We start from the raw sequence: 14255 nt of genomic DNA, 5'->3' as shown, positions 1-14255 counted from the left end.
CAATCTAGTGTATATTCCCTATAATAAACCATAGTTGGTGATATTTGAGCGCCATCCTGTGGACTGTTCTTGAAATGGCGAGGCCTAATTCTCCATGCTGTTAGCACACATGGAATAATGCCTGCTGTTAGCCTGGGCTTTAGCTAGCGTCAATGCAAAACAAATCACTAACACTGCATATTATCTTCTGCATGCTGTCTGCGAGGCCATAATCTAAAGAAGCGGTACTATATTTGGAGAATTGCAGGCAAAATGAGCTCGCTGTGTGTTTCCTGAAGCGGCGAGAGCTGTAACTTTATCCGCGTTTACCCCTGCTGCTGTGTCTCCTGTAGTGTGACAGGTAACGTTACATTCACTTTTCTTTAGGCGTTTCATTAGCTGTGGTTATTTCACCTATTAGTTCTAGCCCTGAGTGCAGTGTGCATTAAAACCGTAATTTGTGTGAAATGCAAACTAACATGTCGCGCAATAGCTGAAGTGTTTTTTATTGGTTATTCTTCTACTGAATTGCAAGTGAAGTACAATGCTAACCAAACGCTAGCGCGAAGCTAGGCTAAGGCCTCAGACGGTCACCGAGCTTTCCTGAGACGTGTGCCTGCCCATATAGTGCGTTCTTCCGCGTGAACACTGTGCTTATAAGCTACGCTAAATCCTGGAAGACAAATGATGGCACTGATGTAACTTTACACTATTGCATTGATGTGCACAAATAAACGCGCTGGTAAATACTGAGCTTTTACATTTAACCGTGCTTATTATGTTATTGTGGGGTTTTTGGTTTGTTTTTACGTTTGCATAGAAAACAAATGCTGCATGCTAACAGCTAATTATGTAGCAAGCTAGCTACATTAATAGGGTCAGTGTGAGGGACAGTGAGCTGTCAGCTTATTAGTACAAAGCCATAACTTTTTCTATGCATTGCTATATATATATATAAATATATAAAAATATTATATATTTTATATATATATATATATATATATATATATATATATATATATATAAAAATAGTGTGTGTATATGTATACAGGTATATAGATAACAGTCATGTAAACGTGAAGCTGCTCATTGACCCCTGTTCATTGAAGTGCTTTCAGACCAGCTGAGATGTCAGGAATTAAACGGAAACTGGAGGATAAAGATCCAGACTATGAAGACATCACCCAAGTGCAGCAGAGCAAGAGGAGTAAAGTGCTTGAACAGAATGGTAAAACTTGTCTTTTTTTGCATTAAAAACAATGCAGATGGTCTGTGAAACCTGGCATGGCAGTGTGTGTTGCAGGGGTTTAAGTATGCCAGGCTTAGTGGTGTGTTTTGATCTTTTTCCCATTCCCGTCTGCTCCTGAAGGAAGTCCACAATCCGGTGTGCTCCCACGATTATCTTTCTTTATAACTGCCTGTGATGAGCTTAGTTGGTTCTAATGAATAAAAGAAACCCCCTGACACTAAGCAGAAGAAAGCGATGATGACTGCAACACATTAAGTCACACAGTGCAAGTGCTGTATGCGCTCTCGTGTTAATGAACATGGCCTATCTTTCTCCTTCATATCTGACCACCTTCAAGAAAACACACCAGGTCTCGCAACTCTTCCAGTTCAATCCCAGTTTTGATGTATACTTGGATTTTAAATAGCACAAAGTCACTGCTGCCTTGAGAACAGCCTGAAAGCCACATAGTAGTGACATGAAATGCTGTATTAAAAGAAGCTGGTGTGAAAATGAGTGACAACTGGAAATAATTTGTCTTGTGGATGTTCCACAACATTCATTGTAACTGTAAATGGTTTAAAATGATGACGTGTCAGTGGATTCTTTGGTAGAAGCAGAATAAAACACTTGAGGGTGTCTTGTGGTAATGCTAACTTTGCTTCTCGTTGGACTGCATCACATCACGTCATTATGGATTATTTTCTCATAACATCATATGTCATTATGTTATTCCTCATATAGAGTCTGTTACAGTGGCAATTTCAGTTGCTGTTGTGTATTCTCAGCCCATGATGCCCACTGCAAAGCTCCCTGTCTTATTTTGTTTTGTTTTGTTTTTTAAGCACGTGATGCTACAATACAGAAGATTGAAGCGATTATCAGAGACCAGTTTGCCCTGGAGATGAAGAACAAGGAACATGAGATTGATGTCATTGGCCAGGTAATACCCGTCTGTGTTGTCTACAGTCAGTCTTGGTTGGAGTGTCTTTCGTTTATGTTTATGTATTTATTTATAGTTGATGATTATCATCTGCCAAAGTGTAGCCTGTTAAAGACCTTGTGGTGAACTTGCTGGGCCATGTTAATCTATAACAAATTTGCTGTGTAACATTGCAGAAAAGTATCGATCAAAACTGGAAGTATGCTGAACGTGGTTCAGATGTGCAAAAGTATTGCAAAGTGTTTATTTATTCAAATTTTGGCATATGGGGGCAGCACGTATGAGTCTATGAGTATGAGTGTTTTATACAGGCAGATTGTTCCTAACTGCATTTAATACAGCCAGATGGTGCACACACACACACAAGAGTGTATCAAGTAAATGTGAATGCTCTTTTAAGGTTATGAGGTTAATATACTAGCAGATTTCTAAAAGAAATTAATTCACGGTTATGTAATGCAGTAGTAGCTACACTCTTTTTCAGCTGAAATCTTAAACAATAGGCATGTGAACTGAGCAAAATTCTACTAACTGTGTTTTCTCTGTAGCGTCTAAACGAGGCAAGGAGGATGATGGACAAGTTGAGAGCCTGCATTGTGGCCAGTTACTACACCAATGCGGGCCTGATGAAAGTTTCTGAGGTAAAACTGCGCTCACTTTCATGTTTGACTTGCCACCTGATATAAAGTTGAGTAAGCAAGAATGCCATTTTAAAGTTTTGTTAATATGACTTGATGTAAATGGTGGCTCAAGTGGTTAAGGCTTTGGGTTGTTGATAGGAGGATCGGGGTTCAAGCCCCAGCACCACAAAACTACACTGTTGGGCAATTGAGCAAGGCCCTTAACCCTCTCTGCTCCAGGGGCGCTGTATTATATCTGGCCCTGCGCTCTGACCCCAACTTCTTCAGCTGGGATATGCGAAGAAAATAATTCCATTGTGCTGTAATGTATGTGTGGTGATAATAAAGGCTTCACGCCCTCAGCTCTTTTTCTTAAATGTTGTAGGTCAGTTTGTGAAGGTCCATCTGCATAACTTACAAGGTCCAGATAAGTGACTAAACTGCTATGACAGTTATTTTTTAATGCTTAACCACTAATAGCTGTAAATAAGACCTACTGGATATCCACAGTTTCATCAGTTAGTTTGGCTTACACTCTGTGTTCATTTGTATCACTAAATTGCCTAAGCTGTGAGTGTGATTCAGATGATTTATTGTTGTTGTTTTGAGCTTTATTGACGGTGCTATTGGAATCGAATGTTTCGGGTCTTTTTACAATTATTTTAGGATCTCAGTCCAAAAATGCTGGTTCTCAGGCTGAATTTTGGTCTATTAACCTGTATCTAGTTGTTTTCAGAGTGATCAAAATCATCCTGTGGCAAAATACTTGTGAAGATGTTTGACTATGGAATATTTAATAAAATAACCACTCTTTTCTTTTCCTCCCCAAGTCCTCAATGAGTGATTTTAATCATCCAGCTATCAAGCGCTTCCTGGAGTCCCCGTCACGCTCATCGTCTCCTTTAAACCAGGGTTCAGAGGCACACTCTGTAGGCCACTCAGAGACCGAGTCCCTGAGCCAGCCAACAGAGCCAGGAGAGAGAGACAGTCAGGGTTGGAAAGAGGATGAGCTCAGGCAGCTGGAGCGCAGACCGGGACGCAATACAGGCAAGGTGAGGTTGCTGAGGTAGTATGTGTACTAATATCTGATCATTTTTTTTTTATAAAGGTTTCTCTTTTATTCTGTAGATATTTGAGTTAACAAAGCTATAAGGCAGCATGGTGCCATCTACTGTACTGCTGCTTGTTGACAATGTATTGTGTAATAGGGCAGTCGATTATCAGTATAAATGAAAATAAATAAAGCACAGGCCCAAAATCCTCAGAATGGCATGATGTCACATGAAACACAAGGCTATAATGATGTATGTAATACCTGCAGGAATAAATTCTTTCTTTCTTTCTTTTTTGGACATCTATCTGTACAGGACACATTTGGTGTGCCATCATCTGTAGACCATCACATCACATTCCACACTACGGGAGAAGAGGCATCACGACTCTATGTGAAGAAAACCATTGTTGTGGGCAACGTTTCAAAGTACGGCACCGTCATGTTTTCGTCCTCGTTTTGTTGTTTGTTATCCTGATTTGATCTTGTCATGTAGCTGTTCAGAAATGTTTGGGCTCTTTGCATACCCACTTGCTTCAAGCTCTGGTTTTGCTAATAGAGCTACTGATAACATGCATCAAATAATTATTATTGCAGAAATTCCTCATCTATATACAGTTTATTGGTTATTGTCATGCCATCAGTACACAAACATTCATGGGTTACATACATCTGCAGGAGCAACACAGAAGACAAAAGCCTAGTAGACACGACCATATTAAGCATTAATGTTCTATACAAGACTAGAAAGATGGGCTAAAGCACTGTGAATATCGCTGACAATTATCAATAAAATCATATATCAAATTATGTACATGCATTTTAATGGCTGCCTTCACACTAAAAATGTACATTTATTTGATTTATGCAGCTCATTTTCCTATTTACAGGTTTTGTTATGTACCTCATACTGCAAGTGATGGTATCATATCTCTTTCTTCTGTTTCAGTTGTCTTTGTCAAATTATCCATCTTTCATTTTTGTGTCTCTTTCTCTGTCTGTCTCTCTCAGGTACATAGCTCCTGATAAAAGAGAAGAGAATGACCAGTCCACTCATAAGTGGATGGTATATGTCAGAGGTTCAAGGAAGGAGCCCAGCATTGACCATTTTGTGAAGAAGGTTTGGTTTTTCCTGCACCCCAGCTATAAACCCAATGACCTGGTGGAGGTCAGGTAGGTGTTGAAATATTTCTGAGCATAACTTTTCTGAGCATGGAGAGGGTTTTCACTTCACTTACTAATAAATGGATTCTTAACACATAAATGTAATTATACACAGATCAGCCATAACAGCAGCTAAAACCACCTGCCTAGTATTGTGTCTGTCTCTTTTGTTCCGCCAAAACAGCTCTGACCCATTGCTCCACAAGACCTCTGAATGTGTGCTGTGGTATCTGGCACCAAGACGTTAACAGCAGATCCATTAAAGCCTGCAAGTTGTGAGGTGGGCCCTCCATGGATCAGATTTGTTTGTTCAGCACATCCCACTGATGCTCGTTCAGATTGAGATCTGGAGATTTTGGAGGCAATGCCATAAACTTTCTCATATTCTTCAAACCATTCCTGAACAATTTTTGCAATGTGGCATGGAACATAATCCTGCTGCAAGAGGCCACTGCCATTAGGGAATACCGTGCCATGAAAGGGTGTACTTGGTCTGTAACAATGTTTAAGTAGGTGATAAGTGTCAAAGAAACATCTACATAAATGCAAAGACCCAGGAGCATCACACTGCCTCCACCGACAGGCATTTTGTCTTCTGTCATTCTGGTGGCACCTTTGAATGCACACATGCTCAGCTGACACCTTTCTATTACAGCGAGCAATAAGCTTTTCAGCAGTTTGCACTGCAGTAGCTCTTCTGTGGGATAGGACAAGACAGACTGGCCTTCACTCTGTACATGAATCAGGGTGGCCTTGGGTGCCCTTGATCTTGTCCCTGTTTCACCAGATGTTCTTCCTGAAACCATTTTTGGAAGGCACTGCGTACTCGAACACCCCACAAGACCTGCTGTTTCAGACATATTCTGACCCTTCTAGCCATCAAAATTTGGCCTACACTTACCCAATTTTTTTTGTTTCCAACACCTTAACTTCAAGAACTGATTGCTCACTTGCTCCCTAGATAACTGATGTTATTCACGTCACCTCGCAGTGGTTTTAATGTTATGGCTGATCAGTGTGTATTTATAATTATTCATCACAATAAGTCTTCTGTACTGTGCAAGTTGGTTGTTTTGGGCTAATTTGTCATTTATTAATTTCCTGGTTTTGAGGGCAGTGTTGCAAGCTAGATGTTTTGGCCGACATTTATTTATGAAGTTAGCTATACCCTTAATGAGATCTCTACAAATACAACTATACAAAAAACATAATTGTGTTGCATGAAAATGTTACATAATTGAACCTTCCCTGTATGAGGTATCTGCGGGAGAAATACTCCTTTTCTCTCTGCGTGTGCTTGTATTACATGTACATATTTGTGTGTGTGACTGTGTACATGCAGTGAACCCCCATTTCATCTGACACGGCGGGGCTGGGGTGAGTTTCCTGTGCGTGTACAGATTCATTTTAAAGACCAGAGGAACAAACGCATTGATATCATCCATAATCTGAAGGTCAGAACACCTACTTATCTCTGTACTGAACTGTGAATCATTTTTCAGCTGTCTCTCTCTCTTGCTCTCCTACTCCCTTTAGTTCTTTTACCTTTCTATTACTTTTTTTTTTTTGCCAGACCAAGGTTTTTGTACATTAACTGAGAGTTTTAGATTTTTTTTTATTTGTCCCCATCGTACAACAGCTACCAAACAAGGAGGATGTAAGCTAAGACCTGTCTCATCAGAGACACACAAAACCAGCCAACCACCTTTTGTCAAACTCTCATGTATTGTCACAGGGTGGTGCAACACACACTCTGGAAAGCGTAATCTGCCCCGTTTTGCATACCTGAGCTCACAGATGCCCATAGTTGGCTAGTGTTGCTCTAATTCATGGGAGAAAGAGCATGCCATCCCTCTCAACAAGAGAGCACTACTAGCTGTGGATGGCTGTGGAATCACTGGCAATAGCAGATGATAAGATTATTTGCTATTGTAAAATTTTGATAATTTTAATCATTTATCCGCTAAAGTGAAGTTAAGATGGTGGAATAGAATAAAAGAGAGATAAAAGCATGTATATTGGTTTTCCTTGTAGAAACGTTCTCAAATTAAGCATGTTTCATCTCTGATTGCAACTTTGGCTTTTGTGGGTTTTTTTTCCAGGCTTTGTAAGCTTTACCCATGAGTTGCTGACTTTTCGTATTTCTGTGTTATCACAGCTGGACAGGACATACACAGGACTGCAGACTCTTGGAGCAGAGACGGTATGAGACCATAGGAAAACTCAGGGATAGCACATGATGATCATGTTTAATATGATGTGTCAAAATGTTTTTTATGGCTCATTCATTTCTTGTTTAATCCCGTGGCCCAAATCATCTTGAAGACAGGATCAGATTTTGATCCAGAAACATGTCCTACTTGAAATCACACCCAGCAACCTATGATAGGCACCAATGGAGGTGTAGAGCTGAATGACGGACCTTTTAAAGAGTGTTTAAATTCAAGACTTGTTGACATGGTCTGTTAATATGCCCTGTTAGCATGAGTCTTATCTGGGCTTCCTCTTAAATGTACAGAAATAATTGATACAGACTATTGGAGTTCTCTTCTGTAGCTATAAAAATTAGGATATGTAGGTATATATAAACATTGATGAGTTCACTGATCTTGCATTGAGCTTGCGGTCACATGTCTGCCTGATAGCAGTGGTGGTTTGATTTCATTTCTTCTTTTTTTTTTTTTTGTAGGTGGTAGATGTTGAGTTACACAGAAACTCCCTGGGTGAGGACTTCATCCCATTCCCATCTTCCTTCTCCTCATCATCATCTTCCTCCTCTCACCTGGCAAGTACAGCTGCCCCTGGTACATTGACTGGAAAATTCTCAAGTCAGAATTCCCAGAATTCCTGCCGTGCGGTGTCACCCTCTCAGCTGTCTCCTGACTCTAACTCAGAGAAAGGTGAGGTGATTAAAATAAGATGTCCAGGCTCTCAGTGATCACTGATGTCTAAAAGTATAGTAATCATCACACAGTGAAGCATATGTACAGCTAGTTTGTTTATCACTCTAATTAAGCACTTGCTCCTTACAACGTATTTGTTTTACAGTTGATAAACTTGGTTCAACAAACAAGTGAATATCCTTTTAATAAAAAGAGTTCTTTTAGACTCTGAAAGTGTTATTTTCTTAATACGATATTAATTTGAGTTCAGGAGGGACCAGTTAGCTACAGCATTCCTGCATTCATTATTTTCTCTATTCTCTGTCCCAGGTGTGAAGAGCGAGACTGTGCGATCATCATGTTCTGAGCGAACTGGGTCACAAGCCAAAGGTGTGGAGAAAATTACCCAGGGCTTTCATAGCAGCTCAGCATTTCAGCCAATCACAGCCAGCTGCAAGATCATGCCCCATGGACAGACACCCAGTCCTGCAGAATCACCTGGGAAATCCTTTCAGCCAATCACCATGAGTTGCAAAATTGTTTCTGGTGAGGCTCCATGGGAGGAGAGGTTATGTGCCATCCAGTGCCAAATTCCCATAATTTTGTTGAAAACAGTACCTATGTCAGTACTTTTGTGTAATCTTTTGTGATTTATTGGGCACTATGCAGTGTATAAGAACTCAGTTAGCAGCAGTAGGTAGTAGTAAAAGTGTTCTAGTAGCTTCTTGGCATTTAACCTATGCCTGTTAATTAACAAATAATTGTTAGTTTTCTGAGTTTCTATGTATAACCACCTTAAAGGTTATTTTATTTCTCACATTGCTTTACAAGTTTCACAGGTTCTAGTGTGTGTGTGTGTGTACCTCCCTGTGTGTCTTGTTTTTTCTAGGCTCCCCTATTTCTACCCCTAGTCACTCTCCCCTGTCTAGAACACCCACCTCTACCCCTGTACACATGAAGGCCAGCTCATCTGTCAACAACCCTTACCTCATCGCAGACAAGCCAGGTCAGGTGATGAGCATGACCACACCCACTACAGGTATTTCGTTTACCTCTAGTTACAGTGTTATTACTAAATTTTTTTTTGTTGTTAATCCTATATCTTTTAGTTGATTTTTACATAAACACATGTTAGGCTCATAATGTAAATAATGTATTATACTGGACCATGTAATGTAGCGCAAAGAAATCAAAGTTGAATAAAGAAACAGAATTGACTAGAGAGAGGAGACATAAATATAAAAGAAACAGAGAGATAATGCCTATAGTGAGAAGGTTGAGCGAAATTGGCTCAATGTAATATTTTCTTTCAGTGACAAGAACAAATAATAAATGTCACATCGGTCCAATAAACATTCATTAAACAAAAATCTGTATTTATATTTTCACAGCTCTTGATCCACCATGAACATGCGTTGCTATAATGACTAATTCATATGTGATGGCCAGGAGTCAGTGTTGTCCATGTGTATACATATAAGGTTTACAACCACTGTATATAAATTGGTCCAGGTCTTAATCCTTGTATATTTCTTTTGTTTCTGTTTTCCTTAAAACATTACGTTTCTCCTATCTACTCAGTAGTTTATATAGGTGATATACAGTCCCGTCTAAAACTATTGCAGCTGCAAGGTTAATTCATTTGTTCATTCAGGTTTCAGAATAAAACAGGCATTTGAGAAGAGTGCAGAATGAAACATAGAACAAAACACTACCCAGTTTTTAGACAAGGCAATAATATTGGAACATGTGACTGACGGGTGTTGCTTGTTACCCAGGTATGTCCTGTTAGATTGGTAGTTTCCACTAATAAACCTCTCTGAACAAAACTTTCAGTTTCTCCTGTGAAGACTGTATTTGTTGTTGGGAGAAATGGGAGAAAAGCATGTGTTCCAATAGTTTTGGAGAGAACTTTAAACTCACTTTATTAGGAAAAACTTGGTTCCACAAGATGTTGGACACTTTATCCAAGATTCTAGTCTATTTTTATATTATTGCATCTCAGATTTTTTTTTAGATGTGCTGCTGCAAATTTTCCCATTCTGCAACATCCCTAAAAGTGGTTGGATTCAGATCCGGTGACTGGGAAGGCCACTGGATAATAAACTCATTGTCATGTTCACGTTTCAGTGTGATTGTGCTGCATTATCATCCTGGAAGAAGCTATTAGACAATAGATTGTGCCCAAGAAGGGATGCACATGGTTAGCAAATAATACTCAAATAGGCTGTGGCATTCAAGCAATGACTGCTTGGTATTAATAAGCCCAAAGAGCAGCATTCCTAACACCATCTCCACCAGCCTGGACTGTTGACACAAGGTTGGGTCTGTGTATTCACGTTGTTGGCGTGACCCTACCATCTGTGCGCCTTAGAAGAAATTGCAATTCATCAGATCGGGGTACATTTTTCTAGACTTTTGCTGAGCTTGTTCCTCATCTGCCATGCTGTGTATTTTGAGATGCTTTTCTGCTCACCACAATTGTCCATGGTGGTTAGCCTTTCTGTCATCTTCAACCAGTCTGGCCATTCTATGTTGACCGTGTTCAGGCATTTCTGTCTGCAGTACTGCTGCTGACATGCTGTGTTTTTTGTTTTATTTCACACACAACTCTAAAGAATGTCGTGTCCAGGAGATCCAGTTCTAGAAATACTCAAACCAGCATCTCGGTCATTTCACGGTCCCATTTTCCCCATTTGGATAGTTGATGTTAACAATGCCAGAGTTACTGGCTTATATCTATATAATTTTATACATTAAACATTTGCCTTAAATTTGTTTTTATCAGTCATACTTGTGATTAAATTGTGAAATTTTTTTTCTGCCTATTCAGCCTCATTCACATGTAATGCATGTATGATGGCAGACATTTTGAAACTGTGGGACATTTTTTTTGTGTGTGTTATTTTATTTTTATTTTTATTTTGTTTGTTTTTTAGGAAGTCCATCCGCCAAACAGAGTGGCACTGCACAGGGTGCGCGCTCACCGGCTCCGAAAGTCCACTCGGGCAGCTTCCTCTCGTCTGGAGTCAAGGTAAGGGGGGTGTGTGAATTTTAAAGCAGGGATTATAAGAAAGAGAGATAAAAATGTAATTCTGCAATTGTATTTTGTTATTTTCATTCAACTTGGAAACTCGGTCAACTTTGTCCTATGAATTTACAAGCCATGGCCCATGTGATCCAGTTGAAAGCAAGTCACCTGGATTCTGTGATCTCTTGCACAACTAAAAAAAAAACCTGCAAATTGTTATGTAGACATCACATTTAATTCATAAACTATTTTGCATTTATGTTATTGACTGACAGCACAGGGTGGATCACGCTGTAAGTCACTATTTAATTTCATTCAGCAAATAACTTGAATATTTTGTTTTTCTATGTGGGTTGACAAGTTTCCTTCTCAGTACTAAAATAATTTTACGACCTTTTTGGAGTTAAAGCCTGTATAGTGGTGCTCAAGTCTACAAAAAAATTTCATTTGTAGCAGTGCAGCACCCCTTTTTTTTTCTAACTTATATTTGGTACAGCAACAGTCTGGTTTTCTCTCCGGATTTTCTCTCTGCCCGCTGGAATTTTATTGTTAGCATCGTTGGCCGGTCCACATAATGACAGAAAGAGAAGATGCATAGGTGTGTGACACTAAATCCCAATTGGAGCATACTGCAAGCACACAGTGTGGAAATGGGAGGGGAGAGTGTGCTGCAATATGCTAAGAATAATCCTACTTAGTGTTCTACTTCCTCATAATAGTCTGAAAAATCTGCTAAGATGCATGACAGAAAAAACATGTCACCAGCTGTAAGGACGGTGATGCTGTGGTTAGTAGAATGCTGTCTGAATGCCTGTTTCTGACATTTTAAGGAGGATAAATTGTTCTGTGTTTGATATTTTAGTTGACTGCGTCCATAGTTGTCCAGTACTCTGTCTCCGTCTGCACTGTTTGTGTGTATAGCTTTATAATCTGCTCAGCATGCACTCTGTTGTCAGTTTATTAGGTAGACCTTCCCTGGAGCTTCACTCATTGGACATTTTGTTAGGCAAACCTACCACTGTGCATCGAGGGAGTGAAATTACTGTAACCCATCTGGTGTTATGCACAATTTGTCAGACACATTCTTCTGTTGTCTCTTAGTGAAATGGGACCAGCACCACTAGCACGGATACTGACTTGGTAGCATGTACCTCACAGGTACGAGTGTATTGGGCACAGCACATTATAACTATGGCCACTTTATTAGACACAATTATATGTGAAATTGGCAACAGTCTAATGCTCTGAACTGAGCGTCAAAGTACAGTGTAAACCACATGCCGTTTCTTGTGCTGGTGGACTTTCAGTCTAGTTATAAGGTTATAAAATAATGTCAGAATCTTGCTCTGAAAATCACTGGACCATAATCCCTGCGGGATGTTTTCTTTTAGCTTCCCCTATTGTGTCGCCTGTTTTTATCACTGAACACTGAGTTACTCCCCTCTCTGTTCTTTCTTTCCTGATGTGCTGCTCTGAGGACATTTAGCAGTCATGTTGTTTCAGCTAACTACTTTGTGCACACTAGGTGCTTTACCTCTTGACCTGTGTGGCATGGAGTTTGCTAGCTCTGAACATAAGATTTAAGATGTTCAACACACCCTAATATCACTTTCAGACAATGAAATGCCTTAATGAGCATGCTTGAGCCGGTTCCAATCTCTAAAACTCCAAAACCGAGAGAAGCCATTTCTCACTGCTGCCCTGAATTAACTTGCTCCTCCCGGTATGAGAACTGTGACATTCACACGATCTGCACCTTCCTCCTGAGTCTGCAGTATGAAAGTTATTGGACACCAAATAGAACACCTTAGTAATATGACAGGCCTTACCATGCATGCGTTTGCCTGCAAAGATGATCATTAAACAGTTTGACTTGTTTGAGCTCTTCTGTAAATTTCTGACTTTTAAAAATGACAAAATAGAAAATATCTTCTTGCAGATTTAAGAGCAGAGAACATGCACAACTTATGATCACGCTTGCCACTGCACCTACTCCTTAAGTTAAATCGGCTCTTTCTTCTATTCCTATAAAACTGGCTACAATCACTCCAATTCTTAAAAAGCCAGGGCTTGACCAAGAGGAGCTTAGTAATTGCAAACCTGTTTCTGACCTGCCTGGCCTGGGGAAGCTGCTCCAGTGTTCGCTAGTAGCTCTACTCAAAGAACACAATCTGTCTGTAGAGTTTCAGAACATACATGTTCTTCTGGACGCTAACTTTCATTAAGTGTTGCATCATATTCCTGCACTGCACTGACCGTCCTGTTTATGTTCGGGTCTACCTGTGACAGACGGCAGTTATTGTATTTTTGTATTGTAATTCGAAGGTCCCTCTTCTCATATGGTGTTCCCCCAAGTTTAGTTCTTGGCCAGCTCCTATTATTTTTTTTTGCATGGTCTACAGTTCCAATTTTCTGCTGCTGATTTTTCATATTCACTGACCCTTAGTGTTTCACAGTCAGCGGTGGCAGCAGTATATGATTGGATTATTTTGTTTGCTCAGCATGCTCTCGATTCGATTCTTAAAATACAAAGTGAGTAAAGAGATTTTATTCTCAGAAATATTCTTTGTTAAAGATTCTTTGTGTAGTGCCAAATAAAGTTTTGGCCAAGTTTACATAAAAACCAGGCCAAAACTTTCAGTATTTGAGGTTTCAAGCAAGTTTTTCTTAGCACAGGTGAAACCAACATGCATGTTATGATCTTGTGGTCTGTCAGTGCTTGAGCCAACCATAAGCCCTATAAACACACACCCATAATAAAGGTCATTGTATTTATATCGGGTGTGTGTAGTAGTAGGCATTAACCTGCCCTTAGGGTGACCACTATGTGTACATCATAAAGACTGTACCATCTCTGATTTTTACAAAAATAGACAGCTTCCAGCAACATTAATTAACTGACATGTATGTATGTTAATAAATTGTTATTAAATCGTATCCCACTGACAGAACAACAGTCGATAATTGGCTAAATGAAATCCATCCCCAGCCACCCTCAAGAAATTAAAGCACTGCTTACTGACTTTATTACATCCACCTCAGCTCAGGTTAGAAGCTTTGGTGTCGGATGTTTCAGACTTGGTTGAACCAAGTTGTCTTGTGCCACAGCATTTATTTGTGAATGCATTTTCTTACAGATTGTGCAGCTCTGTTGATCCAAATGTAGTTAGTGAATGTTGGCGCCTGTGCTCCGATGCAGCGACAGCTTGTGTGACACCTGCTCAATATCAGAGTAGGAGTAAGTGATTCAGTCAGTGTTGACGTAGTACTGATGACCTTAATGGTGTGTGTTGATGTGCCTGTCGGTGTGTTCTATAATAATACTTCAAGAGCGTATTTCCCATTTTAACCGTAGTT

At 39.8% G+C, this 14255-nt stretch overlaps 1 protein-coding gene across 2 annotated transcripts in view; it reads left to right on the top strand.

Annotated features, from left to right (window-relative positions):
• Positions 1-76: 76 nt before the first annotated feature.
• The window catches only part of yeats2 (YEATS domain containing 2), a 39484-nt gene continuing 25305 nt past the window's right edge, over positions 77-14255 (top strand). Inside the window, exons 1-13 of one of the 2 annotated variants that reach the window (XM_058418096.1) lie at positions 77-340; positions 1089-1207; positions 2053-2150; positions 2699-2791; positions 3601-3822; positions 4138-4250; positions 4833-4994; positions 6328-6439; positions 7144-7188; positions 7675-7885; positions 8198-8413; positions 8757-8906; positions 10807-10901. In XM_058418096.1, coding sequence (XP_058274079.1) covers positions 1108-1207; positions 2053-2150; positions 2699-2791; positions 3601-3822; positions 4138-4250; positions 4833-4994; positions 6328-6439; positions 7144-7188; positions 7675-7885; positions 8198-8413; positions 8757-8906; positions 10807-10901 — 1617 coding nt within the window. In that variant the 5' untranslated portion in view covers positions 77-340; positions 1089-1107. The remainder of the gene's footprint in view (positions 341-1088; positions 1208-2052; positions 2151-2698; positions 2792-3600; positions 3823-4137; positions 4251-4832; positions 4995-6327; positions 6440-7143; positions 7189-7674; positions 7886-8197; positions 8414-8756; positions 8907-10806; positions 10902-14255) is intronic. The other variant, XM_058418095.1, reaches the window with a different exon arrangement.

This window comes from Hemibagrus wyckioides, linkage group LG20 (assembly GCF_019097595.1).
Source record: "Hemibagrus wyckioides isolate EC202008001 linkage group LG20, SWU_Hwy_1.0, whole genome shotgun sequence".
NCBI lineage: Eukaryota > Metazoa > Chordata > Actinopteri > Siluriformes > Bagridae > Hemibagrus > Hemibagrus wyckioides.
Note: the sequence above shows the minus strand (reverse complement) of the source record. Positions and strands in the feature narration are given on the sequence as shown.